General features: G+C 43.5%; 1 protein-coding gene across 1 annotated transcript; it reads left to right on the forward strand.

The window, feature by feature from the left end:
• Nucleotides 1-3808: 3808 nt before the first annotated feature.
• Nucleotides 3809-26797, forward strand: LOC117487530. The gene is made up of 11 exons (XM_034136165.1): nucleotides 3809-4561; nucleotides 5096-5260; nucleotides 8086-8122; nucleotides 12399-12534; nucleotides 12665-12705; nucleotides 12787-12833; nucleotides 13181-13398; nucleotides 14569-14828; nucleotides 24100-24216; nucleotides 24336-24477; nucleotides 25886-26797. The coding sequence occupies exons 1-11, from the start codon at nucleotides 3828-3830 to the stop codon at nucleotides 26341-26343; spliced, it is 2355 nt and encodes a 784-aa protein (XP_033992056.1). The 5' UTR covers nucleotides 3809-3827; the 3' UTR covers nucleotides 26344-26797.
• Nucleotides 26798-27354: the final 557 nt, after the last annotated feature.

Below are 27354 nucleotides of genomic sequence, written 5' to 3' on the forward strand. Positions count from 1 at the left end.
GAACCCTCCAGTCTTCAGTAATGAACCTGGACCCTCAGACACAAAGTAAGAGTCTGTTTCTGCTGTGAACTGACCTGACAAACATATAGATATAGATATATATACTGTATATATCTATATATATATGCCATCTGATCATTTTAAACTCTTCTTTAATAATTACATGAGTGCAGTAGCCCACAGTATAGAAACTCAGTAGAGCTCAGTATAGAAACTCAGTAGAGCTCAGTATAGAAACTCAGTAGAGCTCAGTATAGAAACTCAGTAGAGCTCAGTATAGAAACTCAGTAGAGCTCAGTATAGAAACTCAGTAGAGCTCAGTATAGAAACTCAGTAGAGCTCAGTATAGAAACTCAGTAGAGCTCAGTATAGAAACTCAGACGTACTTGAATCAGATAAGGGAAATATCGGCACCTAGAGCTCTACAGTACTTCATATTGAATTGAAGTTATACATTGATGTGTATCAACCATTGATTGTTAGTTTGACTTTTAATGGAGCAGCCACAATGTTAGCTAAGTCTAACTCCACTCAATCTAATGTCCATTCAGGAACTAGCATTTTGAAAGTGATTTGCTTTCCATGTTGTGGACAGACCTGACAAAGTGTTCACTGCTTTTACAAATTGGAATCATTATGTAGTTATTACATAAACAAGTTTAATTTAGCCGTAGTAAAACTTGTGAGGTACAGTGAACATGCTGTAGGCGATGATGTTACAGACAGAAGGGCGTTTTGTTTCATACATATATGAATAACTAAATATCTACCACTTGGGAACAGTTACCAGGATGAAATATCATCTACAGATAAAGAACTTTAAAAAAACAAGAATTTGCCAACTTTGGGTTGTACCATTGGTGAAAATCAGTCACCGTAAAGTGCTATAAAGGATGTGTTGATCTCCACAGAGGGAAGAGGAAGAGTGGTGTTCCTGTGGAGGAGCAGCTGTCCAGCTGTGCTCTGTGTCAGGACGTCCTGAAGGATCCAGTCTCTACCAGCTGTGGACACTGGTTCTGCAGACAGTGCATCACCTCATACTGGGAGCAGAGACCTCCATCAGGAGACCCCTGCTGTCCCCAGTGTGGAAAGAGATCCAGAACCAGAGCTGGACTGCAGACAGCCAGTCAGACCAGACCAGTAACAAGTAAGTCTGAACATCTGTCCAGGGTTTCCCACAGATAGACTTTACTTGGGCTGGCCACCCAGATATATTAACGTCCGCCCAGGTATATTAACGTCCGCCCAGGTATATTAACGTCCGCCCAGGTATATTACTACCCTCCTGGCAGGTTTACCTGCATGTGCCGTCCGACCTCTGCAGCTCATCCAGAATGCAGCGGCTCGTCTGGTCTTCAACCTTCCTAAATTCTCCCACACCACACCGCTCCTCCGCTCCCTTCACTGGCTTCCAGTAACTGCTAGAATCCACTTCAAGACACTGGTGCTAGCGTACCATGCTGTGAATGGATCTGGCCCTTCCTACATCCAGGACATGGTTAAACCATACACCCCAGCACGTGCACTACGCTCTGCATCAGCCAAACGGCTCGCTGCACCCGCACTGCGAGGGGGACCCAAGTTCCCATCAGCAAAAACACGTGGGTTTGCTATCCTGGCTCCAAAATGGTGGAATGAGCTCCCCATTGACATCAGGACAGCAGAAAGCTTACACATCTTCCAGGGCAGACTGAAAACTCATCTCTTTCGACTCCACTTCGAGCAATACATTTAAAAACAAAAAAACAAACAAAATAAAAAGCACTTATATATTAACAAAGCACTTATATACTAACAAAGCACTTATATACTAACAAAGCACTTATATACTAACAAAGCACTTATATACTAACAAAGCACTTAGATAAAAACAAAGCACTTATATACTAACAAAGCACTTACATACTAACAAAGCACTTACATACTAACAAAGCACTTATATACTAACAAAGCACTTATATACTAACAAAGGACTTAGATACTAACAAAGCACTTATATACTAACAAAGCACTTACATACTAACAAAGCACTTATATACTAACAAAGCACTTACATACTAACAAAGCACTTACATACTAACAAAGCACTTATATACTAACAAAGCACTTATCTGAAGCCTGTTGAGTTTCACTTGAAATGGTTTGGCTCTATGAAACCTGATGTACTTATATGATTCTTCAAGTTTGTATCGTCTTGGTGGAATGCACTTATTGTAAGTCGCTTTGGATAAAAGCGTCGGCTAAATGAAATGTAATGTAATAATAACGTCCGCCCAAGTATATTTCACGACCTATTTAGGTTTTTTTATTTTATCCGTCCGCGAGCACTACGCCATCTGTGATCGATGAACTAGTGGACAATGGTCCCTCGCTCTACGCCTCCTGTACCTGTTCGCTCTGCCATCGCGTGAAGGGTCCGCTAATAAGCGACCAACAGAAAGGGAGACCTTACGAGAAAAAGAGAAGTCAAATGTTGTTGCACATCACTCATGCGCAACTGCGGCACAACTATGCGCTCTGCAGTAACCCCGCTGCGACGCTACGGCAAACTAACAGTTCACGAGCGTGCTCCATTAGCACCCCCCCGCGCGCGCCCGTCGTGCCCGGCTACCACCACAAGCATAATTATGTGGGAACACTGCTGTCTCCTGGTGTCTTCAGGCCTGAAAACAAGATTCTTCCTGTTGTGTTGTACATAATATAAGTTCATTTAAAACGTTTTTTTTATTCTCACGTTTCCTTCTCTTTCAGCAGAACGTGGTCTGCAGGAGGTTTTAGATGAACATAGGCTCAGTCTGAGGAGGAGATGTGAACGTGTGACTGAAGGAACTGGTGAAAGTGAAACCCTCCTCAACAGGATATTCACTGAGCTCTACATCACACAAGGCCAGAGTGAAGAGGTTAATACCCAACATGAGGTGAGGCGGCTGGAGACAGCTTCCAAGACCCTCTATTACTCTCCAATCAAGTGCCAGGACATTTTTAAAGCCTCACCTGACCAGCCTCTCATCAGAGCGGTCCTGACCAACGGAGTCGCTGGAGTTGGAAAAACCTTCTCGGTGCAGAAGTTCACTCTGGACTGGGCCGAGGGTTTGGAAAACCAAGATGTCAGTCTGGTGATCCCGCTCTCCTTCAGGGAGCTGAACCTGATCAAAGGTGAGCAGTACAGTCTTCTCAGGCTGCTCCATGTTTTCCATCCGACGTTACAGAAGGTCACAGCAGAGCAGCTGGCTGTCTGCAAAGTGCTGCTCATCTTTGACGGCCTGGATGAAAGCAGACTTTCTCTGGACTTCAGAAACAATGAGGTTGTGTCTGATGTCTCACAGAAGTCCTCAGTCAACGTGCTGCTGACAAACCTCATCAGGGGGAAGCTGCTTCCCTCGGCTCTCGTCTGGATAACTTCCAGACCTGCAGCGGCCAATCAGATCCCTTGTGAGTGTGTGGACAGGGTAACAGAAGTACGAGGCTTCACTGACGCCCAGAAGGAGGAGTACTTCAGGAGGAGATGGAGTGATAAAGACCTGTCCAGCAGAATCATCTCTCACATCAAGAGCTCCAGGAGCCTCCACATCATGTGTATGATCCCAGTCTTCTGCTGGATCACTGCTGCAGTTCTGGACCACATGTGGACTACAGACCAGAGAGGAGAGCTGCCCAAGACCCTCACTGACATGTACTCACACTTCCTGCTGGTCCAGACCAAGAGGAAGAAGCAGAAGTATGAAGAGGGACATGAGACGAGTCCACAGCAGCTGACGGAGGCTGACAGGGAGCTTCTTCTGAAGCTGGGGAGGCTGGCGTTTGAACATCTGGAGAAAGGACACATCATGTTCTACCAAGAAGACCTGCAGCGCTGTGGTCTTGATCTCACCGAGGCCTTGGTGCACTCAGGAGTTTGTACAGAGATCTTTAAAAGAGAGAGAGTGATATTCAAGAAAACAGTCTACTGCTTTGTTCATCTGAGCATTCAGGAGTTTCTGGCTGCAGTCTACATGTTGCACTGTTACACCAACAGAGACACAGAGGTACTGGAGGACTTCCTGCAGGGAGACTTGGACGATGACAACAGTGATAGCAGTGATCAGGATTACCCATCCCTGGATGTCTTCCTAAAGAGTGCCATGATGAAATCCCTCAGAAGTGAAAATGGCCACCTGGACCTGTTTGTCCGCTTTCTCCACGGCCTCTCTCTGGAGTCCAACCAGAGACTCTTAGGAGGCCTGCTGGGTCGCACAGACAACCGTCCAGAAATCATCCAGAGAGCCATCAGCAACCTGAAGGAGATGAGAAGTGATGAAGTCTCTGATGAAGACAGGAGCATCAACATCCTCCACTGTCTGACAGAGATGAAGGACCACTCAGTACATCAGGAGATCACAGAGTTCCTGAAGTCAGAGAACAGATCAGAGAAGAGACTCTCTGTGGAACGCTACTATGCTCTGGCCTACATGCTGCAGATGTCAGAGGAGGTTCTGGATGAGTTGGACCTGGAGAAGTCCAAAACATCAGAGGAGGGACGACGGAGACTGATTCCAGCTGTGAGGAACTGCAGGAACGCTGTGTGAGTCCAGATGTGATTAACTTTATAGATTAGTGTAGATAAGGATTTTAGTTTTTAAAATAAACACTATACAACTTGTTGCTGTTTCACATACTGTGAGAGCAAAATTGAATTAATACAATTATTCTAATCATTTTAAAATGTTACAGTTTTTTCTTCTCTTCATTTTCCTTGTCAAAATAATATGAAGGATGTTTTATCACAGCAACATGTGATCAGAACATACAGAATAACTTTACATATGTCATTGAATGCAGTAAAGTTATTATGAAATGATTGCAGTTTCTTTATCGTTAAATTAGACACAGAGCAATATGTGGTTTATGTTGACTCTAGTCTTCTCTAGTCTAGAAGGTAGCTAGCAGAGAGGTGACAGACATGGGATCAGATCACACTCCACCAAATATTAAATAGACTAACATCCAGTGGTAATCAGATCATGAGATTCAAAATGTTTTTCCTCAAATGCATGAAGTAAATATGTTGTTTCCCCTTTTGTTATATAAACAAATTCTGTAATATGTGTTCTAACAGAATTCCTGCCAGTGGATTCTTAGACTGGGAAGTCGTGGCCTCAGCTCTGAAGTCCGACCCCTCCGCTCTGAGAGAGCTGAAGCTGAGAGTAGATCTGCAGGATTCAGAGGTGGAGCAGCTGAGTTCTGGACTAAAGAGTCCAAACTGTAGACTGAAGACTCTGAGGTCAGATCACTGGCTGTAGTTCATGTGGTTTTGTACTGTATTTATAATTGATATATTTATAATTCCATCATTTGCCTGAGTACAAAGATATTTGAATAAGTTCACATTTCTTTCTAAATTGCTGAATATTTGACAAGAATAACAGAAAGCAGAGAAAGTAAATGTGTGAGGGGACAGTGTGTGAGCTTCCACAGACTCTCACTGTGCTCCATGAGTCAGTGAAGATGCTGTCAGTACTGATGAGCTGTGAGGGAGATGAAGGAGGTTCTTCTGATGCATTATCAATGCATTTATAGTTATTCACTATTACATTTCTAAAAGTATCTTCATCATTTTTGACATTGGCATCTGAACCCTCTCCAGGTCTGAAAAGATGATGAGACTTTGAACTATCTCAAGCAGGACCATTGTTCTCTGAACTTACATGATGTTTTCTTTATTCAGACTCTGGTGCTGCTTCTTTGTAAACTCTGTGATCTTGAGTTGAATCAGTTTCTGTGGGTTTTGATTTGTCTGGCTGCACATCACGAGTTAGTGTAGAAGGAGCAGAGTTTATGATGTGAAGTCACCACTTTTTATTGAAGGTGAAGAACGTTGTCTTTCATATTAATGAGAGCTCTTTTCACTTTTTGGATCTTACTGTTTTTAACCTGTCGGGAGTGTCCACTTTATAAACGTCTACATTCTCTACTTCTCCAGCTATAATCAGATTATTAAACCTTTCATTATTTCAATCAGGAACATTGTTTTCTAAACTTACATCATGTGTTCTTTATTCAGTCTGATGAGCTGCAGCTTGTCAGAGATCAGCTGTTCTGCTCTGATCTCAGCTCTGAAGTCCAACATCCATCTGAGAGATCTGGACCTGAGTTACAACGCTCTGGAGGATTCAGGAGTGGAGCTGCTGAGAGATGTTCTGGAGAGTCCAGACTGCAGACTGGAGACTCTCAAGTCAGTTCTCCATCTCTATCTTCTGTGCTGAGATGAATATGTGAGAGTTGTGTTGACTCTGAGCTGCAGACATCAGGCTGATATGATCCTGATCCTCACTGAGCATCTTAATGCTAAAGTCTACTTTCTTCTTCTGTGGTTTAGTTCATTGACTGTAGCAGAGCTATGCTAAAGAAAAATCATACTCTGCATAATTCACTCTGAACCTTTAAAAACCTGGAATTCATCTTTTATTCTCCGTCATGTTTTAAAATAAATGACATTATAAACACATGAATACAATAATTACATATTTCTATTAAAACTATCAAACACTAACAAATATGTTCAGTTGTTGCTGTTTCTAACATGTTTCTGAAGCTACATGATGCTCAAACTGACTGAATAGTTTAAACTGAAGATGCTGTGATCTATGTCTCCACTATTCCTGAAATAAATATTCTCTATTTATTTTGATCACATTTCTTCTAAATTCATCCTGACTTCTTTGTAAACTCTGTGATCTTGAGTTGAATCAGTTTCTGTGGGTTTTGATTTGTCTGGCTGCACATCACGAGTTAGTGTAGAAAGAGCAGAGTTTATGATGTGAAGTCACCACTTTTTATTGAAGATGAAGAACGTTGTCTTTCATATTAATGAGAGCTCTTTTCACTTTTTGGATCTTACTGTTTTTAACCTGTCGGGAGTGTCCACTTTATAAACGTCTACATTCTCTACTTCTCCAGCTATAATCAGATTATTAAACCTTTCATTATTTCAATCAGGAACATTGTTTTCTAAACTTACATCATGTGTTCTTTATTCAGTCTGGAGTGGTGCAGTTTGTCAGAGATCAGCTGTTCTGCTCTGATCTCAGCTCTGAAGTCCAACATCCATCTGAGAGATCTGGACCTGAGTTACAACGCTCTGAAGGATTCAGGAGTGGAGCTGAGAGATCTTCTGGAGAGTCCAGACTGTAGACTGAAGACTCTGAGGTCAGTAAGGGGTCGACTCAGTCTCTGCTGGTTCAGCAGGATTGTATTGAACACAGGGAGGTGGATGTGTTCCTCTCACTGGGGAATCTCTCCAGTTCCACCTTCTAGGCGTAGCCTAGCTTAGCACAACACATCAGTGATGTTACCATTTATCTGCAGTCTCTCCTTTTGTTCATCTCATGTTTCTTTTCTTGCGTTCTCCCAAGAACAATATAATGCAAGCTGACAATGCAAAGCCACATTTCAGTCAGGAGCAACTTGTTAACAGACAAATCCTACTCTGCATAATTCACTCTGATCCTTTGAACACCTGGAATTCATCTTATATTCTCCGTCATGTTTTAAAATAAATGACATTATAAACACATGAATACAATAATTAAATATTTCTATTAAAACTATCAAACACTAACAAATATGTTCAGTTGTTGCTGTTTCTAACATGTTTCTGAAGCTGCATGATGCTCAAACTGACTGAATAGTTTAAACTGAAGATGCTGTGATCTATGTCTCCACTATTCCTAAAATAAATATTCTCTATTTATTTTGATCACATTTCTTCTAAATTCATCCTGACTTCTTTGTAAACTCTGTGATCTTGAGTTGAATCAGTTTCTGTGGGTTTTGATTTGTCTGGCTGCACATCACGAGTTAGTGTAGAAGGAGCAGAGTTTATGATGTGAAGTCACCACTTTTTATTGAAGATGAAGAACGTTGTCTTTCATATTAATGAGAGCTCTTTTCACTTTTTGGATCTTACTGTTTTTAACCTGTCGGGAGTGTCCACTTTATAAACGTCTACATTCTCTACTTCTCCAGCTATAATCAGATTATTAAACCTTTCATTATTTCAATCAGGAACATTGTTTTCTAAACTTACATCATGTGTTCTTTATTCAGTCTGGAGTACTGCAGCTTGTCAGAGATCAGCTGTTCTGCTCTGATCTCAGCTCTGAAGTCCAACATCCATCTGAGAGATCTGGACCTGAGTGCCAACGCTCTTCAGGATTCAGGAGTGGAGCTGCTGATAGATCTTCTGGAGAGCCCAGACTGCAGACTGGAGACTCTCAGGTCAGTTCTCCATCTCTATCTTCTGTGCTGAGATGAATATGTGAGAGTTGTGTTGACTCTGAGCTGCAGACATCAGGCTGATATGATCCTGATCCTCACTGAGCATCTTAATGCTAAAGTCTACTTTCTTCTTCTGTGGTTTAGTTCATTGACTGTAGCAGAGCTATGTTAAAGAAAAATCATACTCTGCATAATTCACTCTGAACCTTTAAACACCTGGAATTCATCTTTTATTCTCCGTCATGTTTTAAAATAAATGACATTATAAACACATGAATACACTAATTACATATTTCTATTAGGGCTGTCAAGTTAACGCGTTAATAACGCGTTAACGCAAAAAAAAAAATTAACGCCACTAATTATTTTAACGCGATTAACGCATGTGTATTTTTTGTCCTCGGCCGCCCCGTAGTTTCAGAGCGCATCGAGTTTAAAATACCATCTACAAGCTGATGCTGACAGCCCCGCTCCTGCCGCCCGCTTGTGGCAGACCACACTTCCACGCTCACCGGGAGGCCCGGACTGGCCATCGGGAGGACCGGGAGGGTGTGATTGATTGATTGAAAAGTTTATTAACAGCTTGTATATTGGGTACAGTACAGTACAGCTCAAAACATACAATTGTTAAGGGGATGCAGACCAGAGAAAGACTTTCGTCTTGTTTACATCAGGGTCCCCCATTTCCAATTCATCATATCATTTAAGACATATAAGACATATTTGACATACAGATGGCTTATTTACAATTTACATATAGGTGGTTTTTTACATACAGATGGCTTAATTACAATTTTCATTTTAGATTTCGTTCTAATACATCCTAACCGGACATTTAAGACATACCAAGTCTACAGATATACAGTTAGTAACAGAGTCTAAAATGCGAGTATATACATAGATGCGGGGGGGAAGCTGTCCATTGTACGACAGGTTGAGATTTGTACCATTACCGGGGCCAGTTTTGCAATGCTTTCCCCCGAAGGTGCTCTTTAAGAGAGGTTTTGAAGGTAAGTATAGTTTTACTTTCCTTTACAGTTGTGGGAAGAGCGTTCCACCTTGATGTGGCATAATTGCGAAACGTGTATTTCCCCTTTTTTGTGCCAAATCTGGGTTTTACATGATTTGTGGAGCTCCCTCTGGTGTTATGATCATGGTATTCCTTGACCTTTAGGAAGAATTTTGACATGTACATGGGTACCATAGAGGTGTAGTGGATCTTGTAGACCAGGCCCATTGCAAGTTGCTGTACTCTGTCGTCTACTCTAAGCCATCCTAGGTTGTCAAAGTGGGCAGAGGTGAGGTGGGTTCTAGATGAAAGGTCAAGCAGTAGTCTGACCAGTTTATTTTGCGATGTTTGAAGTTTTATTTTTAGCGCCTTGGAGGTGCTATGGTACCATGACGTGCAAGCATAGTCATAGTACCCTTGAATGAGTGCTCCTGCCAGAGTTTTCAGGGTGTTTTTGTTTACCAGAGAGGAGATCCGGTATAGGAATCTAGTTCTTTGATTGACTTTTTTTATTACATTGGATGCCATTTTGTCACAGGAGAGGTTTGCCTGAAGAATAGATCCTAGGTATTTAATTTCCTTCTTACTAGTGACAATAATGTCACCCACTGCAACTGAGAAGTCGTCGGATTTGCTGAGATTATGTTTCGAACCGAAGAGAATGGACTCTGTTTTACCCAGGTGTAATGATAATTTATTATTGGCGAGCCAGGTGCAGATTCTGCCGAGCTCGGAGCTGAGGGTTTTTTTCAACCTGCAATCTGCTCCTGTCAGAGACCAGCAGGGCTGAGTCGTCCGCGAACAGGAACAAGTTGCAGTCACATGCTGATGACATGTCATTTGCATAAATTAGGAACAGTAACGGACCCTAATATGCTTCCTTGTGGAACACCACAGCTCACTGGGAGGGGGGGGACAGAGTACCGTTTACCTCCACCATCTGTTCTCTCCCCTCCAGGTAGGATTGCATCCAGCTCACCGATAGTTTATCAAAACCAATTGCTTTTAGCTTGTCAATCAGAATGGGGTGATTGACAGTGTCGAAAGCCTTTTGTAGGTCCAGCATCACCATGCCGCAGTATTTACCCTCGTCCACCTCTTGTTTGATGTGGTCGTTCAAATAAAGAAGGCATGTGTCAGTGGAGTGGGATGTTCTAAAGCCAGATTGAAATTCATAGATTAGTTTCTTTTCCGCGAGGTACTTTTCGACCTGTTCATATACTATTTTTTCCATGACTTTCGAGATGGAGGTAAGTATAGAAACAGGGCGGTAGTTGCCTGGGTCCAATTTGCTGCCCTTTTTGTGCAGGGGGGTTACTCTTGCAATTTTGAAGTCTTTGGGAACTTTTCCCTGTTTTATGGAGAGGTTAATTATGTGAGCTATGACTGGTGAGATGGTGGTTGCTGTGTCTCTGAGGAATTTGGAGGGGATATTGTCGTGGCCAGTGGCCTTGTTAGGTTTGAGGGCGCTCAGTTTAATGAGTACCTCTGCTGTTGTTACCCTTGCTAGACTGAAATCATCTTTGCGTACCCCTAGGTTTTTGTAGTAGGTCATGATGTGATCTACTCCAAAAAGCCCTGAGTGGGAGGGTAATTTATTTACAAGAGTTGTGGCTATGTTTGTGAAAAAAATGTTCAAGTACTTGGCCACATCCAGTTTGTCTGTGATGAGCCTGTTATCTGTCTTTGTGTGTATGTGTGGCGCGACTCGCCACACATACACAACTTGAAAAATATCCCTCTAAGGTACATTTAGAACAGATAAAAAATGTGCGATTCATTTGCGATTAATCGCGATTAACTATGGACAATCATGCGATTAATCGCGATTAAATATTTTAATCAACTGACAGCCCTAATTTCTATTAAAACTATCAAACACTAACAAATATGTTCAGTTGTTGCTGTTTCTAACATGTTTCTGAAGCTGCATGATGCTCAAACTGACTGAATAGTTTACACTGAAGATGCTGTGATCTATGTCTCCACTATTCCTGAAATAAATATTCTCTATTTATTTTGATCACATTTCTTCTAAATTCATCCTGACTTCTTTGTAAACTCTGTGATCTTGAGTTGAATCAGTTTCTGTGGGTTTTGATTTGTCTGGCTGCACATCACAAGTTAGTGTAGAAGGAGCAGAGTTTATGATGTGAAGTCACCACTTTTTATTGAAGGTGAAGAACGTTGTCTTTCATATTAATGAGAGCTCTTTTCACTTTTTGGACCTTACTGTTTTTAACCTGTCGGGAGAGTCCACTTTATAAACGTCTACATTCTCTACTTCTCCAGCTATAATCAGATTATTAAACCTTTCATTATTTCAATCAGGAACATTGTTTTCTAAACTTACATCATGTGTTCTTTATTCAGACTGGAGGGCTGCAGCTTGTCAGAGATCAGCTGTTCTGCTCTGGCCTCAGCTCTGAAGTCCAACATCCATCTGAGACATCTGGACCTGAGTGCCAACGATCTGAAGGATTCAGGAGTGGAGCTGAGAGATCTTCTGGAGAGGCCAGACTGCAGACTGGAGACTCTCAGGTCAGTAAGGGGTCGACTCAGTCTCTGCTGGTTCAGCAGGATTGTATTGAACACAGGGAGGTGGATGTGTTCCTCTCACTGGGGAATCTCTCCAGTTCCACCTTCCAGGCGTAGCCTAGCTTAGCACAACACATCAGTGATGTTACCATTTATCTGCAGTTTCTCCTTTTGTTCATCTCATGTTTCTTTTCTTGCGTTCTCCCAAGAACAATATAATGCAAGCTGACAATGCAAAGCCACATTTCAGTCAGGAGCAACTTGTTAACAGACAAATCCTACTCTGCATAATTCACTCTGATCCTTTAAACACCTGAGTTGAAACTCGACGCTTAAAGGGCCCCCCCTTGCGTTGGAAAGTGACGACAGGGACCCTGACACAACGTCAACATAGGCCGAGTTGTGAGTGAGAATGTGTTGTTCAGTCAGCTGCAACTCATTAACAGACACATTTTACAGTTAAAAAGTGAGTCTGTTTGTTTTTTCTATGAAGTTGTTTTGTTCCTGGACTAATGCCTAGTTAACTCTGTAATGCAGCTGAGAGCTGTGGCAGTCAGTCGTAGTGTTTGCAGAGAGGATATGATGGGATGTGAAGCATTGGATCAGGACTCTGAAGCTGACTCAAAGAACAAACACTTATTTTAAACTGGATCTCAAACTGTTGGATTGTGTTCATCCCTACAGGATCGGATATGGTGGAGAGACGTTCAGATCCACGATCCAGAAGACCTGTGAGTACTGAAACCATGTCCTCCATTCATCAAGATATTGTACAATAAATCTGATCTTAAAAGGTATTTATAGTACAATAATTATTATTATTGTTTTATTATTATTTTTCTCACCTCTTCTCTCCATCAGGTGACTCCGATGTGGAACAGGAAGTGAAGACAGACACAAAGGTGAGAGAGGAGCAGCTGCACAGAGTTGAAGCTAGAACTTAACTTGATTTCTAATATAATAAATAACTTTGTTTGTTCCAGGCTCCTGAATCCTTCTCACCTGAACACACACCTGAGTCTTCATACAGGTATATATTCATTTCATTGTGTTTGATGTCATGTCTTTCACCTTGAGGTTTTGCATCCAATCTCTTTCCAGCAGACATGAATAAAATAATGCCTCTGTGTGTAGGATTGTTTTCTTGTACCAGTCTAGATCCTCGCTGGACTAGACATTTTGTTAATTTAATGAAAGTGTACACACACATCCTGATGCATGTGGACACATCTTCAGTGATGTTCCTGTAACCATCAGGTGTTTCAGATCTTTCAACAAACCTTCCTCCAGGTCAGATCCAGCTGGATGAACACCTGTCAGTCAGAACACAGGCCAGTGAAGGCTTCTTGTAGTAACTTGTCTCTTGTGTGTCTACAGGTTCAGGTGTACTGGTCCAGGTGAGTTCCAGTGTGCTTCGACTGGCCTGGTGTTCATCATGGCTAAGGAGGCGGAGCTTCTGTACAGGACGGCCCCTTGGGATGAGAGTCTCCTCCAATCAGCTGGCAAGCAGGCAGCAGGGCCGCTGTTCGACGTGAAGAGTTCTGATGAAGCTGCCGTCTGCCAGCTCCACCTGCCGCACAGTGAGACAGAGGATGGTAAAGACATCTAGTGTTAACAAATACACTTATATAATGTTTAGCACCTTATGATATCCACTACCGTTAAAAAGTTATAAAGCAGCTTTATTAAACTAGTTTAACAAAGATAAGTTAATTCAGACACAAAATCTGTTCTTTACATTCAAAATAGTCGTGCCCCCAAAAGAAGAAGAATTAAATCATTAAAAACATCCATTTAAAGGTGGGGTATGTCATTTATTTCAGAAACACTTGTTATATTCCATGGAATACTCTTAACATCCCGATAGCAATGAATATATTAAATGCTTTGACAATAAATACATTAAAAAATGTAATCTGTGGAAGCCGTGGCCAGTCATCTGCCTCGGCCCGGGGCAGATGACTGGATGGCCTACCTGCCTGTCAGCCTTCCATCTCGTGCACAAACTTATCTCGTGCCCTCATTGGTCATGTGCGCGTTCGTGTGTGTTGGAGGAGGTTGTGTATTTTCAAATTCTGCACTCGAGCTGGTTTCTCCAAAATTACCTACCCCACCTTTAATCGATGTGTTTCATGACATCATTATTGAAGCAGACGATGCAATGCAGCTCTAAATACTGAGTTGGAGTGTCTTTGGGCCTCTGCAGTCTCCTCACTGTATATTAAAGACATGTAAACTGTGACCTGTCAGTCCACAGCATGTTTAGCTGCTAACAGTGCTAACTCAACGCTAACTCACTCTAAGCTAGCAGTTTGATTAATTATTACTTTGTTATCCATCTGTTGCTCTTTCTGCTCTCTACATTGTCAGTCTGGCTGAAGCATGTACAAAAAAAAACAGACAACAACATTTATAAGTTAGACTTTCTACGCCCTGAAAGCTTTAGAAAACTCTTCACACGTCTAGAGAATCACTCAGACATGAGACCGAACACAGTCAAGCTGTTCTGGCTGCAGATTACAAACATCTCAGCAGTCTTTTAAATTAGAAAATAATTACGCATGCTCACCTCCAGAAAGATCACAGGGGAACGGAACAACAATTAAACATTAACATAAAAGGTGGAGGATATAAACTGGTACATCCCAGTGAGGCTCCAAAGTGAATGACATCAGATGAACATTAGCTCTGAACTAAAGTGTCATTGAATATGATGAAGCTGTTTCAGCAGCAAAGCAACAGATGACCAGCTCTTTGCTCCACAGCGCTGCTCCTGGACGGCCTGTTGTCTGTCGTCCACATCACTGATGAAGGCCTGAGCGTCTTGGAGCCGCTGGAGGTCACACGCACTCACGTGGTGGTGAAGGTGCTTCATCTCTCTTCCTTTGGCGTTATCATCGATACATTGAAAAGGTTTCTAGGGTGGCCGATAAATGGCCAAATTCTGCTGTTCCTACGACCCGCGGACAGAGTGGATCAAATACTGGATGTACATCTTCTGCAGAACAACGTCCTTGTGGAGGAGGTAATGTGCTCACCATCAGACTAAACACTGGTTTTAAACCTGTTTCCACACACACTGCTCCTCTTCGCAAACGTTCTCGTGCTGGGAGAAGATTAAGATCTGAAGTGAATCTTTTGCGTATATTGCTTGTGCAGATTTAATAATTATTTCTTCATTATTAACATGGAGTGCCACACTCTACTTTGGTTATCAAACTCGAAGTTTACCTCAATACTTTAAAATACGTTAAAAAAGACATTAAGAAGTAGAGGCCCCCTACTGAGAGAGATAATATGATAGCAGTTGATAAAGTCAGTTGAGTAGCACTTGAAATGTGTTGGCTCTATGAAACCTGATGTACTTATATGATTCTGTTTTCTTCAAGTTTGTATCTTCTTGGTCGAATGCACTTATTGTAAGTCGCTTGGGATAAAAGCTTCAGCTAAATGTAATGTAATGTAATGTAATAGCACGATAGTTTCATTCTTTTAAAGTCTTTAAGCACGTTTTCTCTGCGGTCAGCACCAACTCTAGGCGGATGGACTACTAGTTACTTTAATACTAACTAGAAAATGCATTTCCTGCTGAAAATGCGTAGAGAGTCAGGATGTAGAGAGTCAGGATGATGAGAGTCAGGATGTAGAGAGTCAGGATGTAGAGAGTCAGGATGATGAGAGTCAGGATGTAGAGAGTCAGGATGTAGAGAGTCAGGATGATGAGAGTCAGGACGTAGAGAGTCAGGATGTAGAGAGTCAGGATGTAGAGAGTCAGGATGATGAGAGTCAGGATGTAGAGAGTCAGGATGATGAGAGTCAGGATGATGAGAGTCAGGACGTAGAGAGTCAGGATGTAGAGAGTCAGGATGTAGAGAGTCAGGATGATGAGAGTCAGGATGTAGAGAGTCAGGAAGTAGAGAGTCAGGATGATGAGAGTCAGGATGTAGAGAGTCAGGATGTAGAGAGTCAGGATGATGAGAGTCAGGATGTAGAGAGTCAGGAAGTAGAGAGTCAGGATGATGAGAGTCAGGATGTAGAGAGTCAGGATGTAGAGAGTCAGGACGATGAGAGTCAGGACGTAGAGAGTCAGGATGTAGAGAGTCAGGATGTAGAGAGTCAGGACGATGAGAGTCAGGACGTAGAGAGTCAGGACGTAGAGATAGGTAGAGAGTCAGGATGTAGAGAGTCAGGATGTAGAGAGTCAGGATGATGAGAGTCAGGATGTAGAGAGTCAGGATGTAGAGAGTCAGGAAGTAGAGAGTCAGGATGATGAGAGTCAGGATGTAGAGAGTCAGGAAGTAGAGAGTCAGGATGATGAGAGTCAGGATGTAGAGAGTCAGGATGATGAGAGTCAGGATGTAGAGAGTCAGGAAGTAGAGAGTCAGGATGATGAGAGTCAGGATGTAGAGAGTCAGGACGTAGAGAGTCAGGATGTAGAGAGTCAGGATGTAGAGAGTCAGGATGTAGAGAGTCAGGATGATGAGAGTCAGGATGTAGAGAGTCAGGAAGTAGAGAGTCAGGATGTAGAGAGTCAGGATGATGAGAGTCAGGATGTAGAGAGTCAGGATGATGAGAGTCAGGATGTAGAGAGTCAGGATGTAGAGAGTCAGGGATGTAGAGAGTCAGGACGTAGAGAGTCAGGACGTAGAGAGTCAGGACGTAGAGAGTCAGGAAGTAGAGAGTCAGGATGATGAGAGTCAGGATGATGAGAGTCAGGACGTAGAGAGTCAGGACGTAGAGAGTCAGGACGTAGAGAGTCAGGACGTAGAGAGTCAGGACGATGAGAGTCAGGATGTAGAGAGTCAGGATGATGAGAGTCAGGATGATGAGAGTCAGGACGTAGAGAGTCAGGACGTAGAGAGTCAGGACGTAGAGAGTCAGGACGATGAGAGTCAGGATGTAGAGAGTCAGGACGTAGAGAGTCAGGACGTAGAGAGTCAGGACGTAGAGAGTCAGGAAGTAGAGAGTCAGGATGATGAGAGTCAGGATGATGAGAGTCAGGACGTAGAGAGTCAGGACGTAGAGAGTCAGGACGTAGAGAGTCAGGACGTAGAGAGTCAGGACGATGAGAGTCAGGATGTAGAGAGTCAGGATGATGAGAGTCAGGACGTAGAGAGTCAGGACGTAGAGAGTCAGGACGTAGAGAGTCAGGACGATGAGAGTCAGGATGTAGAGAGTCAGGATGTAGAGAGTCAGGACGATGAGAGTCAGGACGTAGAGAGTCAGGACGATGAGAGTCAGGACGTAGAGAGTCAGGACGTAGAGAGTCAGGACGTAGAGAGTCAGGACGTAGAGAGTCAGGACGTAGAGAGTCAGGATGATGAGAGTCAGGATGTAGAGAGTCAGGATGATGAGAGTCAGGATGATGAGAGTCAGGACGTAGAGAGTCAGGATGATGAGAGTCAGGACGTAGAGAGTCAGGATGATGAGAGTCAGGACGTAGAGAGTCAGGACGTAGAGAGTCAGGATGATGAGAGTCAGGATGTAGAGAGTCAGGAAGTAGAGAGTCAGGATGTAGAGAGTCAGGATGTAGAGAGTCAGGATGATGAGAGTCAGGATGTAGAGAGTCAGGATGATGAGAGTCAGGATGTAGAGAGTCAGGATGATGAGAGTCAGGATGTAGAGAGTCAGGAAGTAGAGAGTCAGGATGTAGAGAGTCAGGAAGTAGAGAGTCAGGATGTAGAGAGTCAGGACGATGAGAGTCAGGATGTAGAGAGTCAGGATGATGAGAGTCAGGATGTAGAGAGTCAGGAAGTAGAGAGTCAGGATGTAGAGAGTCAGGATGATGAGAGTCAGGATGTAGAGAGTCAGGATGATGAGAGTCAGGACGTAGAGAGTCAGGACGTAGAGAGTCAGGACGTAGAGAGTCAGGACGATGAGAGTCAGGATGTAGAGAGTCAGGAAGTAGAGAGTCAGGATGTAGAGAGTCAGGATGATGAGAGTCAGGATGTAGAGAGTCAGGATGATGAGAGTCAGGATGTAGAGAGTCAGGATGTAGAGAGTCAGGATGTAGAGAGTCAGGACGTAGAGAGTCAGGACGTAGAGAGTCAGGACGTAGAGAGTCAGGAAGTAGAGAGTCAGGATGATGAGAGTCAGGATGATGAGAGTCAGGACGTAGAGAGTCAGGACGTAGAGAGTCAGGACGTAGAGAGTCAGGACGTAGAGAGTCAGGACGATGAGAGTCAGGATGTAGAGAGTCAGGATGATGAGAGTCAGGATGATGAGAGTCAGGACGTAGAGAGTCAGGACGTAGAGAGTCAGGACGTAGAGAGTCAGGACGATGAGAGTCAGGATGTAGAGAGTCAGGACGTAGAGAGTCAGGACGTAGAGAGTCAGGACGTAGAGAGTCAGGAAGTAGAGAGTCAGGATGATGAGAGTCAGGATGATGAGAGTCAGGACGTAGAGAGTCAGGACGTAGAGAGTCAGGACGTAGAGAGTCAGGACGTAGAGAGTCAGGACGATGAGAGTCAGGATGTAGAGAGTCAGGATGATGAGAGTCAGGACGTAGAGAGTCAGGACGTAGAGAGTCAGGACGTAGAGAGTCAGGACGATGAGAGTCAGGATGTAGAGAGTCAGGATGTAGAGAGTCAGGACGATGAGAGTCAGGACGTAGAGAGTCAGGACGATGAGAGTCAGGACGTAGAGAGTCAGGACGTAGAGAGTCAGGATGATGAGAGTCAGGACGTAGAGAGTCAGGACGTAGAGAGTCAGGACGTAGAGAGTCAGGATGATGAGAGTCAGGATGTAGAGAGTCAGGATGATGAGAGTCAGGATGATGAGAGTCAGGACGTAGAGAGTCAGGATGATGAGAGTCAGGACGTAGAGAGTCAGGATGATGAGAGTCAGGACGTAGAGAGTCAGGACGTAGAGAGTCAGGATGATGAGAGTCAGGATGTAGAGAGTCAGGAAGTAGAGAGTCAGGATGTAGAGAGTCAGGATGTAGAGAGTCAGGATGTAGAGAGTCAGGATGATGAGAGTCAGGATGTAGAGAGTCAGGATGATGAGAGTCAGGATGTAGAGAGTCAGGATGATGAGAGTCAGGATGTAGAGAGTCAGGAAGTAGAGAGTCAGGATGTAGAGAGTCAGGAAGTAGAGAGTCAGGATGTAGAGAGTCAGGACGATGAGAGTCAGGATGTAGAGAGTCAGGATGATGAGAGTCAGGATGTAGAGAGTCAGGAAGTAGAGAGTCAGGATGTAGAGAGTCAGGATGATGAGAGTCAGGACGTAGAGAGTCAGGACGTAGAGAGTCAGGACGTAGAGAGTCAGGACGATGAGAGTCAGAACGATGAGAGTCAGGACGATGAGAGTCAGGACGTAGAGAGTCAGGAGTCAGGATGATGAGAGTCAGGATGTAGAGAGTCAGGACGATGAGAGTCAGAACGATGAGAGTCAGGATGATGAGAGTCAGGACGTAGAGAGTCAGGATGTAGAGAGTCAGGACGTAGAGAGTCAGGAGTCAGGATGATGAGAGTCAGGATGATGAGAGTCAGGACGTAGAGAGTCAGGACGATGAGAGTCAGGACGTAGAGAGTCAGGACGTAGAGAGTCAGGAGTCAGGATGATGAGAGTCAGGATGATGAGAGTCAGAACGATGAGAGTCAGGATGATGAGAGTCAGGACGTAGAGAGTCAGGATGATGAGAGTCAGGACGTAGAGAGTCAGGACGTAGAGAGTCAGGACGTAGAGAGTCAGGACGTAGAGAGTCAGGAGTCAGGATGATGAGAGTCAGGATGTAGAGAGTCAGGACGTAGAGAGTCAGGACGTAGAGAGTCAGGATGTAGAGAGTCAGGATGATGAGAGTCAGGACGTAGAGAGTCAGGACGTAGAGAGTCAGGACGATGAGAGTCAGGACGTAGAGAGTCAGGACGATGAGAGTCAGGACGTAGAGAGTCAGGACGTAGAGAGTCAGGATGTAGAGAGTCAGGATGATGAGAGTCAGGACGTAGAGAGTCAGGATGATGAGAGTCAGGATGATGAGAGTCAGGATGTAGAGAGTCAGGATGTAGAGAGTCAGGATGATGAGAGTCAGGACGTAGAGAGTCAGGATGATGAGAGTCAGGATGATGAGAGTCAGGACGTAGAGAGTCAGGATGTAGAGAGTCAGGATGTAGAGAGTCAGGACGTAGAGAGTCAGGATGTAGAGAGTCAGGATGTAGAGAGTCAGGATGTAGAGAGTCAGGATGTAGAGAGTCAGGATGTAGAGAGTCAGGAAGTAGAGAGTCAGGATGATGAGAGTCAGGACGTAGAGAGTCAGGACGTAGAGAGTCAGGACGATGAGAGTCAGGACGTAGAGAGTCAGGACGATGAGAGTCAGGATGTAGAGAGTCAGGATGATGAGAGTCAGGATGTAGAGAGTCAGGACGATGAGAGTCAGGATGTAGAGAGTCAGGATGTAGAGAGTCAGGATGATGAGAGTCAGGATGTAGAGAGTCAGGATGTAGAGAGTCAGGATGATGAGAGTCAGGATGTAGAGAGTCAGGACGTAGAGAGTCAGGACGCAGAGAGTCAGGATGTAGAGAGTCAGGATGTAGAGAGTCAGGACGTAGAGAGTCAGGATGTAGAGAGTCAGGAGTCAGGATGTAGAGAGTCAGGACGTAGAGAGTCAGGATGTAGAGAGTCAGGATGTAGAGAGTCAGGACGTAGAGAGTCAGGATGTAGAGAGTCAGGATGTAGAGAGTCAGGACGTAGAGAGTCAGGATGTAGAGAGTCAGGATGTAGAGAGTCAGGACGTAGAGAGTCAGGATGTAGAGAGTCAGGATGTAGAGAGTCAGGACGTAGAGAGTCAGGACGTAGAGAGTCAGGACGTAGAGAGTCAGGACGTAGAGAGTCAGGACGTAGAGAGTCAGGATGTAGAGAGTCAGGACGTAGAGAGTCAGGACGCAGAGAGTCAGGATGTAGAGAGTCAGGATGTAGAGAGTCAGGACGTAGAGAGTCAGGACGCAGAGAGTCAGGACGTAGAGAGTCAGGATGTAGAGAGTCAGGATGATGAGAGTCAGGATGTAGAGAGTCAGGACGTAGAGAGTCAGGATGTAGAGAGTCAGGACGTAGAGAGTCAGGATGTAGAGAGTCAGGACGATGAGAGTCAGGATGTAGAGAGTCAGGATGATGAGAGTCAGGATGTAGAGAGTCAGGATGATGAGAGTCAGGACGTAGAGAGTCAGGATGTAGAGAGTCAGGATGATGAGAGTCAGGATGTAGAGAGTCAGGATGTAGAGAGTCAGGACGTAGAGAGTCAGGACGATGAGAGTCAGGATGTAGAGAGTCAGGACGTAGAGAGTCAGGACGATGAGAGTCAGGATGTAGAGAGTCAGGATGATGAGAGTCAGGATGTAGAGAGTCAGGACGATGAGAGTCAGGATGTAGAGAGTCAGGATGATGAGAGTCAGGATGTAGAGAGTCAGGACGATGAGAGTCAGGATGTAGAGAGTCAGGATGATGAGAGTCAGGATGTAGAGAGTCAGGACGATGAGAGTCAGGATGTAGAGAGTCAGGACGATGAGAGTCAGGATGTAGAGAGTCAGGACGATGAGAGTCAGGATGTAGAGAGTCAGGATGATGAGAGTCAGGATGTAGAGAGTCAGGACGTAGAGAGTCAGGACGATGAGAGTCAGGATGTAGAGAGTCAGGATGATGAGAGTCAGGATGATGAGAGTCAGGATGTAGAGAGTCAGGACGATGAGAGTCAGGATGTATGAGAGTCAGGATGTAGAGAGTCAGGATGATGAGAGTCAGGATGTAGAGAGTCAGGATGATGAGAGTCAGGATGTAGAGAGTCAGGATGATGAGAGTCAGGATGTAGAGAGTCAGGATGATGAGAGTCAGGATGTAGAGAGTCAGGACGATGAGAGTCAGGATGTAGAGAGTCAGGATGATGAGAGTCAGGATGTAGAGAGTCAGGACGTAGAGAGTCAGGACGATGAGAGTCAGGATGTAGAGAGTCAGGATGATGAGAGTCAGGATGTAGAGAGTCAGGATGTAGAGAGTCAGGATGTAGAGAGTCAGGATGTAGAGAGTCAGGATGATGAGAGTCAGGATGTAGAGAGTCAGGACGATGAGAGTCAGGATGTAGAGAGTCAGGACGATGAGAGTCAGGACGTAGAGAGTCAGGACGTAGAGAGTCAGGACGTAGAGAGTCAGGATGTAGAGAGTACAGTGGGCTCATAGGGAGGGGGGGGGGCAGGAGCTCCAACAAGCCGTTTAGGACAGAGAGTGAATACACATACTATACAGAGATGCTGTATGAGAAACCAATGTGAGTTTGGAACATTGAACAATGTAAATCTATTCTAGTAGACCTCAACAATGGAATTATGATCAGTAGAAATGGCCATGCCATGGGATCTTTAATGGCGAGTACGGCAAATAAGAGTTGTAACAAGTAGTAGCGCTGAGCAAATTGAGAACACGACGACACACTTATAAAAGAAAACACACTTTATAAAGTCAGGCAACACTAACCAGGCTTCGTGTGATTCTGTTTATTTGTACCTTACTTTGACCATCCGTTCGCTGTTATTGATCATTGGAGAGCAGGCAGACGTGTTGTTTTGTATTATAGCAGCTATCGGATGGAATCAATACATGGACTGCACAGGTTGTCATGTCCGACTATCACAAGTAGAATCATAATGAAAAATACGCCGGTAAAATGTGCCTGTAGAAAACGGCTTATGCCACAAGTTAAAGCAACAAGCAACAAGTAGCCTAGTCAATATAGTCAGTTTAGCTTCGGTTGCTATGCTAACATCACCCATGTTATACCAGAGAAACTTTCATAACAGCGTTGTGATGCCAAACAGCGTCAATTCAGACTGACACACATTCACTTATTATGTCATGATGCAGCAGCGGCAGCACCAGTCGGGCTCTGAGTGGTGGAAACACTAAAGAGAAGAACCAGTTAAGCACCAGAAAAAGAACGGATCTTGAACCGGAACCGTTTTGGTGGAAAAGGGGCAAGAGGCAACCATTATAAAATGTACCAAAACCTAAACTGGGATAAGTAAAAAACTGTAGAAGATATAAAAAATCTGAATACAAGTTCAATAGCTGAACGTCTTGTGTCTGTTTTAAAGTTGGAATGAAAGTATGTGGAAGGAGTAGCATTTGGTGCACGCTGTAGCTAAAAGAGGATTTGAAGGTTCCTCCCATTGAGTTACATGTTAAAAAAATAGTTTATAAAGATGAATATTTCAAAAAGTATACAAAGTTTTGAAGTCATTTAAAGTTTTCCATCATGTGCTGAAAAGGCTGAATATTTTTGATATTTGGTTTCTGTAGCTGAAAGTATGCTGAAGTTATTGAGGGCTAAAATATAGAATAGAAGAATAAAGAAAAGGAATTAACTATTTGCTAATTTCCACCAGGCAAGACGTCTCGACGACGGGGAGTATTTGTTTAGATCAGTGGAGCAAAAAATCCTTAAACCGTGGGTTTTGTGCCGTTAAGGTTCGTTGTGGCTTTACAACATCCTTTGCTTGTCCTCAGGTCAGAGCCGGACATTAAGTATTAAAACTGGGGAGTTTTGTCCTTGATCTTCCATTAGACATCATAGTGATGTTAGCCATGGCTAGCCAACCCTCTGGTAGTTTTTAGGGATTAGAGCCGGCATCTTGTGTGATCGCATACAGGAATGGGTCATGTGATTAATATGCATTAATTCTTTTAACGCGTCAAGGTTTCCAGATTAATCGCAAGTTTTGACACGTTAAAGGTGGGGTAGGTAAGTTTGAGAAACCGTCTCGAGATACACTTTTTGTTATATTCCATGGAATGCTCTTAACATCCCGATAGCAATGAATATCTTAAGTGCTTTGACAAAAAATCCATAAAAAAATATCATCTGTGGAAGCTGTAGTACTGTAAAAAGCACGACCAATCATTTTAGCCGGCCCGGCTAAAATAACTGGATGGCCTACCTGCCTGTCAGCCTTCCATCTGTGCACAAACTTATCTCGTGCCCTCATTGGTCATGTGCACGTTCGTGTGTGTTGGAGGAGGGGCTCTATAAGGAAGTGGCAGATTTTCTCCGGTTGTGTATTTTCAAATTCTAGCGATCTCGAGCCGGTTTCTCAAACTTACCTACCCCACCTTTAATGTTGACAACCCTAATAAATATATAGAGAATGTGTTGGAGTGGAATTTCATCAAAAAGTATCTAACCTATACACTTTAATTAATCTACACACAATATGTCCACACACTGTTATTCTTAATTGATTGTAATTCTTATATCTCTGTAGAGCAGGTCTGTCAACATGTTGTTTTAAATTGATCAAAATGTCCTGTTACTGAAGGTTGCTGAAAAACAAAGAGGTACTGTGAACATCAGACTCTCCTCCGACTGTGAGCTGCACATTCATCACAAATACAGTGTGCACTGTGAACCTGAGGGCTTCCTCACACACCCTGAGGTGAGTCACTGATACTCTTCTAAAGAAACACAATGATCATTTACACACATGTATCTGCATGTGGATCCACAATCAGGAAAGATCCAGATCAACATTTAACTTCTCCTTCTGGTTTTCAGAGTAAAAAATTTGAATCCAGGTTTGGACCAAACTACCATCCGACATTTCTAGTTTACCTGACGACGAGCACAGAGAAAGTGGTGTTGAAGGTCAAGGACCAAGATGGAAACGTTGTCTGGTCTTGTCCCGTATCACTGGAAGGTAAAGACTCCACCTGAGCTCAGACCCAGTGATAGACTGGATAACTCTAAAGCTCCATCTCATAGCCTTCTCTATTAAGGCTCCATGGCAGCGCATCATTACGACCTTAAACACACAACCTGTAATATTCCTAAACTATAGTAAAAACTAGTGTGGTGGTGAAACAGCGTGGCATCATGGGAGTTGTAGTCTTCATCTTCTAATGGTTAATTGGATACAGCGCCATTACAGGAGACCGTGATGAACGTACTGTTACCTTTAAAATTACACATCTCTCTGAACCATTTGGGATAATGTACGTACACAACTCAACAAAACATGAATAACATAGGTGTAGGAGATTTTATACATGTTAACCTGTTAAGCCCTGAGCCTGTCTTTCAGGTTTCAGGCTCGAAAATGACATTCCCAGAACAAATGACCATATCTTCCCTTCTAAAAAGGTTAAATTAATAAACTTTTTTCTCAAAGCAATGATAAACCTGTGAGTTGGATGTAGAAGAGTCAGAATCAATATATAATTGTTTTATTTTAAAGTCAATTCAGATTGAACATAGTAAATGATAGTGTCCGTCCAAAAAAAATACATTACTTATAGTGAAAACCACCCTTGAATGATGGGATAAAAACTAAAGTTACCAAAGAGGAGTGATTGTGACGCGCAGCAAAACGAAAGCAATGTTATGCTCTGAAGGCTGAAAACTGAAACCTAGGCTCAGATTAGTAAATATGAAGATGGATTATCAGTAATCATTTCAAAGTGACACAGACACATTGGATTAACCTTCAGCAGCGTTTTATCGTTTTGATGCCATTGAACACGACTTTTGATCAGAAACAGCAACTAAGGTGAGAATATGTCCCCGTTTCCTCCGTGAAGCTACGTGTTGTGATGTCTGTGTTTGCTTCCCCTGTCGCGAATGTTATCGCTTAGAGATGATACTGATATCTCTGGAATCTGTGGAATCTCACGATGCTAATCGCCGGATTGCATGTGCAGTTACGATAAGTAATAAGGGTATATACCGTGATTTCTGTGCTAACTGTGTTAGCATTTTTTCGCTCAGGGCTAATTCAGAGGCTCAGCGTTAGAGTTGTGTTTCGTTTGGCTAAAAATGGTTCATATCGTCAGTTAGCTGAGTTTCTTCCCGTTAAGTCGATATGAAACATTCATAGTTTGTTAAATGTTAAGAAGCCCTCAGACGCTGTTTCTTGCAGATGTTGCGTTTTCGGACCCGAGCTCGGGTCCATCGTGATGAAGAGGTTAATGAGGACATGTTACATATTATAACTTTAAGTGAACAGAAATCCACCTCTGGGAATGTCGCGTTACTTACATTTTTAAGAGATCTGATTAATGTGATTGTTGGTTATTCAACAAAAGTATTTTCCCCTGTTTATCTACCAGGTCCAAGGCGGCAATTATCCCAGAGAAATGTCCCAGCAGAGAGCAGCGTCCCAGCAGAGAGCAGAGTCCCAGCAGAGAGCAGAGTCCCAGCAGAGAGCAGAGTCCCAGCAGAGAGCAGCGTCCCATCAGAGAGCAGAGTCACAGCAGAGAACAGAGTCCCAGCAGAGAACAGAGTCCCAGCAGAGAGCAGCGTCCAGTGGCTGTTCTCAGTTCGGAAAGAGTTCGTTCAAAGAGTGACTCCACCTGTCCTGAAGGACCTTCTGGATAAACTCTTTGAGTCTGAAGTGATCATTAAATCTGAAATGGATTCAGCCAGAAACAAACCCAAAGATGAAGGAGCACGAGAGGTGGTGGACGCGGTGCGAAATAAAGGAGCTGCAGCCAGCAGGGTTCTGATCAACGCTCTCTGCGAGCTGGACCCGTATCTTTACGAAGAGCTCGAGCTTAAGCTGAAGTAAAACCTTGTGGAGTGTGTGTGACAGTTGAAGTCTAGTCCTCTGTTTTGCTACCTGTACATTTTCCCCCTTGTCCTTGAAGGTAACACACATTCTGAGCGAAGGCCACTTTCCTTCTCTCGTTTCTCCTGGACTCCCTCCTGAGAGCAGCAACCAGGGCTTGTTTTTATTTTACCAGTTGGTATTGACTACTGGGTAAGATTTGGGATTTTGGGGCATTTGGTACCTCTGCGTGCGATTGGGAGTTCTGTTTGTTTTGTATGATCAAACTGCAAAGACCTGTACCTGTTAGGGACTGTAAGTATACTATTCTTTGATGGTGAATTAAACCTACGTGGCAATAGTGAACAACCTTTTTTCCAAAGTACAACGAAAACAAGTCCATGCTTTGGATGTCTTTTAACCTGACTGTTCTTTCACCTGCACTATTTCTATTCAAATCTATCGTGCTCTGTTTCATTGCACTATTTTTATTTTTATTTTTGTGTTATTACTGTATTATGTCCTTTATATAATATGTTGCACTGTTGGAGGAGCTCTGGACCTAAGATGTTCATTACCAGAACTACACTGTAGCTGCTGTGCACATGATAATATAACCCTTGGATCTTGAATGATTGCATTGAGTCTGAATGGGGACATCTGCTGGTCTACTCTTGGTATTGCATACACGTAGACGGCAGAAAGGAAACGTACAAATATAAGTGAAGTTTGCTGTTGACATTTAATCTTCTTGAAATGCAGAGTTGGGTATAACGCGTTACAAAGTAACTTTTGTCGGTAACGGAGTAGTGTAACGCGTTACTTTTATAATTCAGTAATCACACTACAGTTACTAACATTGCCCCGACACGCGTTACTTCGTTACTTTTATAAAATCAGTCATAATCACACTGACAGACAAGAGGGGTTTCCGCCGCAGGTTTATATGTACGTAATCTGCGCGACTTGCGCGTCCACATCTCCACGTGCAGTGCTGCATAAACATGGCAGAGTCAGCGATAACTTTCGAGG

The sequence above is a fragment of the Trematomus bernacchii genome, unplaced genomic scaffold (assembly GCF_902827165.1).
Source record: "Trematomus bernacchii unplaced genomic scaffold, fTreBer1.1, whole genome shotgun sequence".
Classification (NCBI taxonomy): domain Eukaryota; kingdom Metazoa; phylum Chordata; class Actinopteri; order Perciformes; family Nototheniidae; genus Trematomus; species Trematomus bernacchii.

Excerpts from the sequence above, each read along its gene's own strand:
- LOC117487530 (XM_034136165.1), top strand. The coding sequence starts at position 3,828 with ATGTTCTACCAAGAAGACCTGCAGCGCTGTGGTCTTGATCTCACCGAG. Across the intron at positions 5,261-8,085 it reads TGTAGACTGAAGACTCTGAG|TCTGGAGTACTGCAGCTTGT; the intron begins GTCAGATCACTG and ends TTCTTTATTCAG. Across the intron at positions 14,829-24,099 it reads ACAACGTCCTTGTGGAGGAG|GTTGCTGAAAAACAAAGAGG; the intron begins GTAATGTGCTCA and ends CTGTTACTGAAG.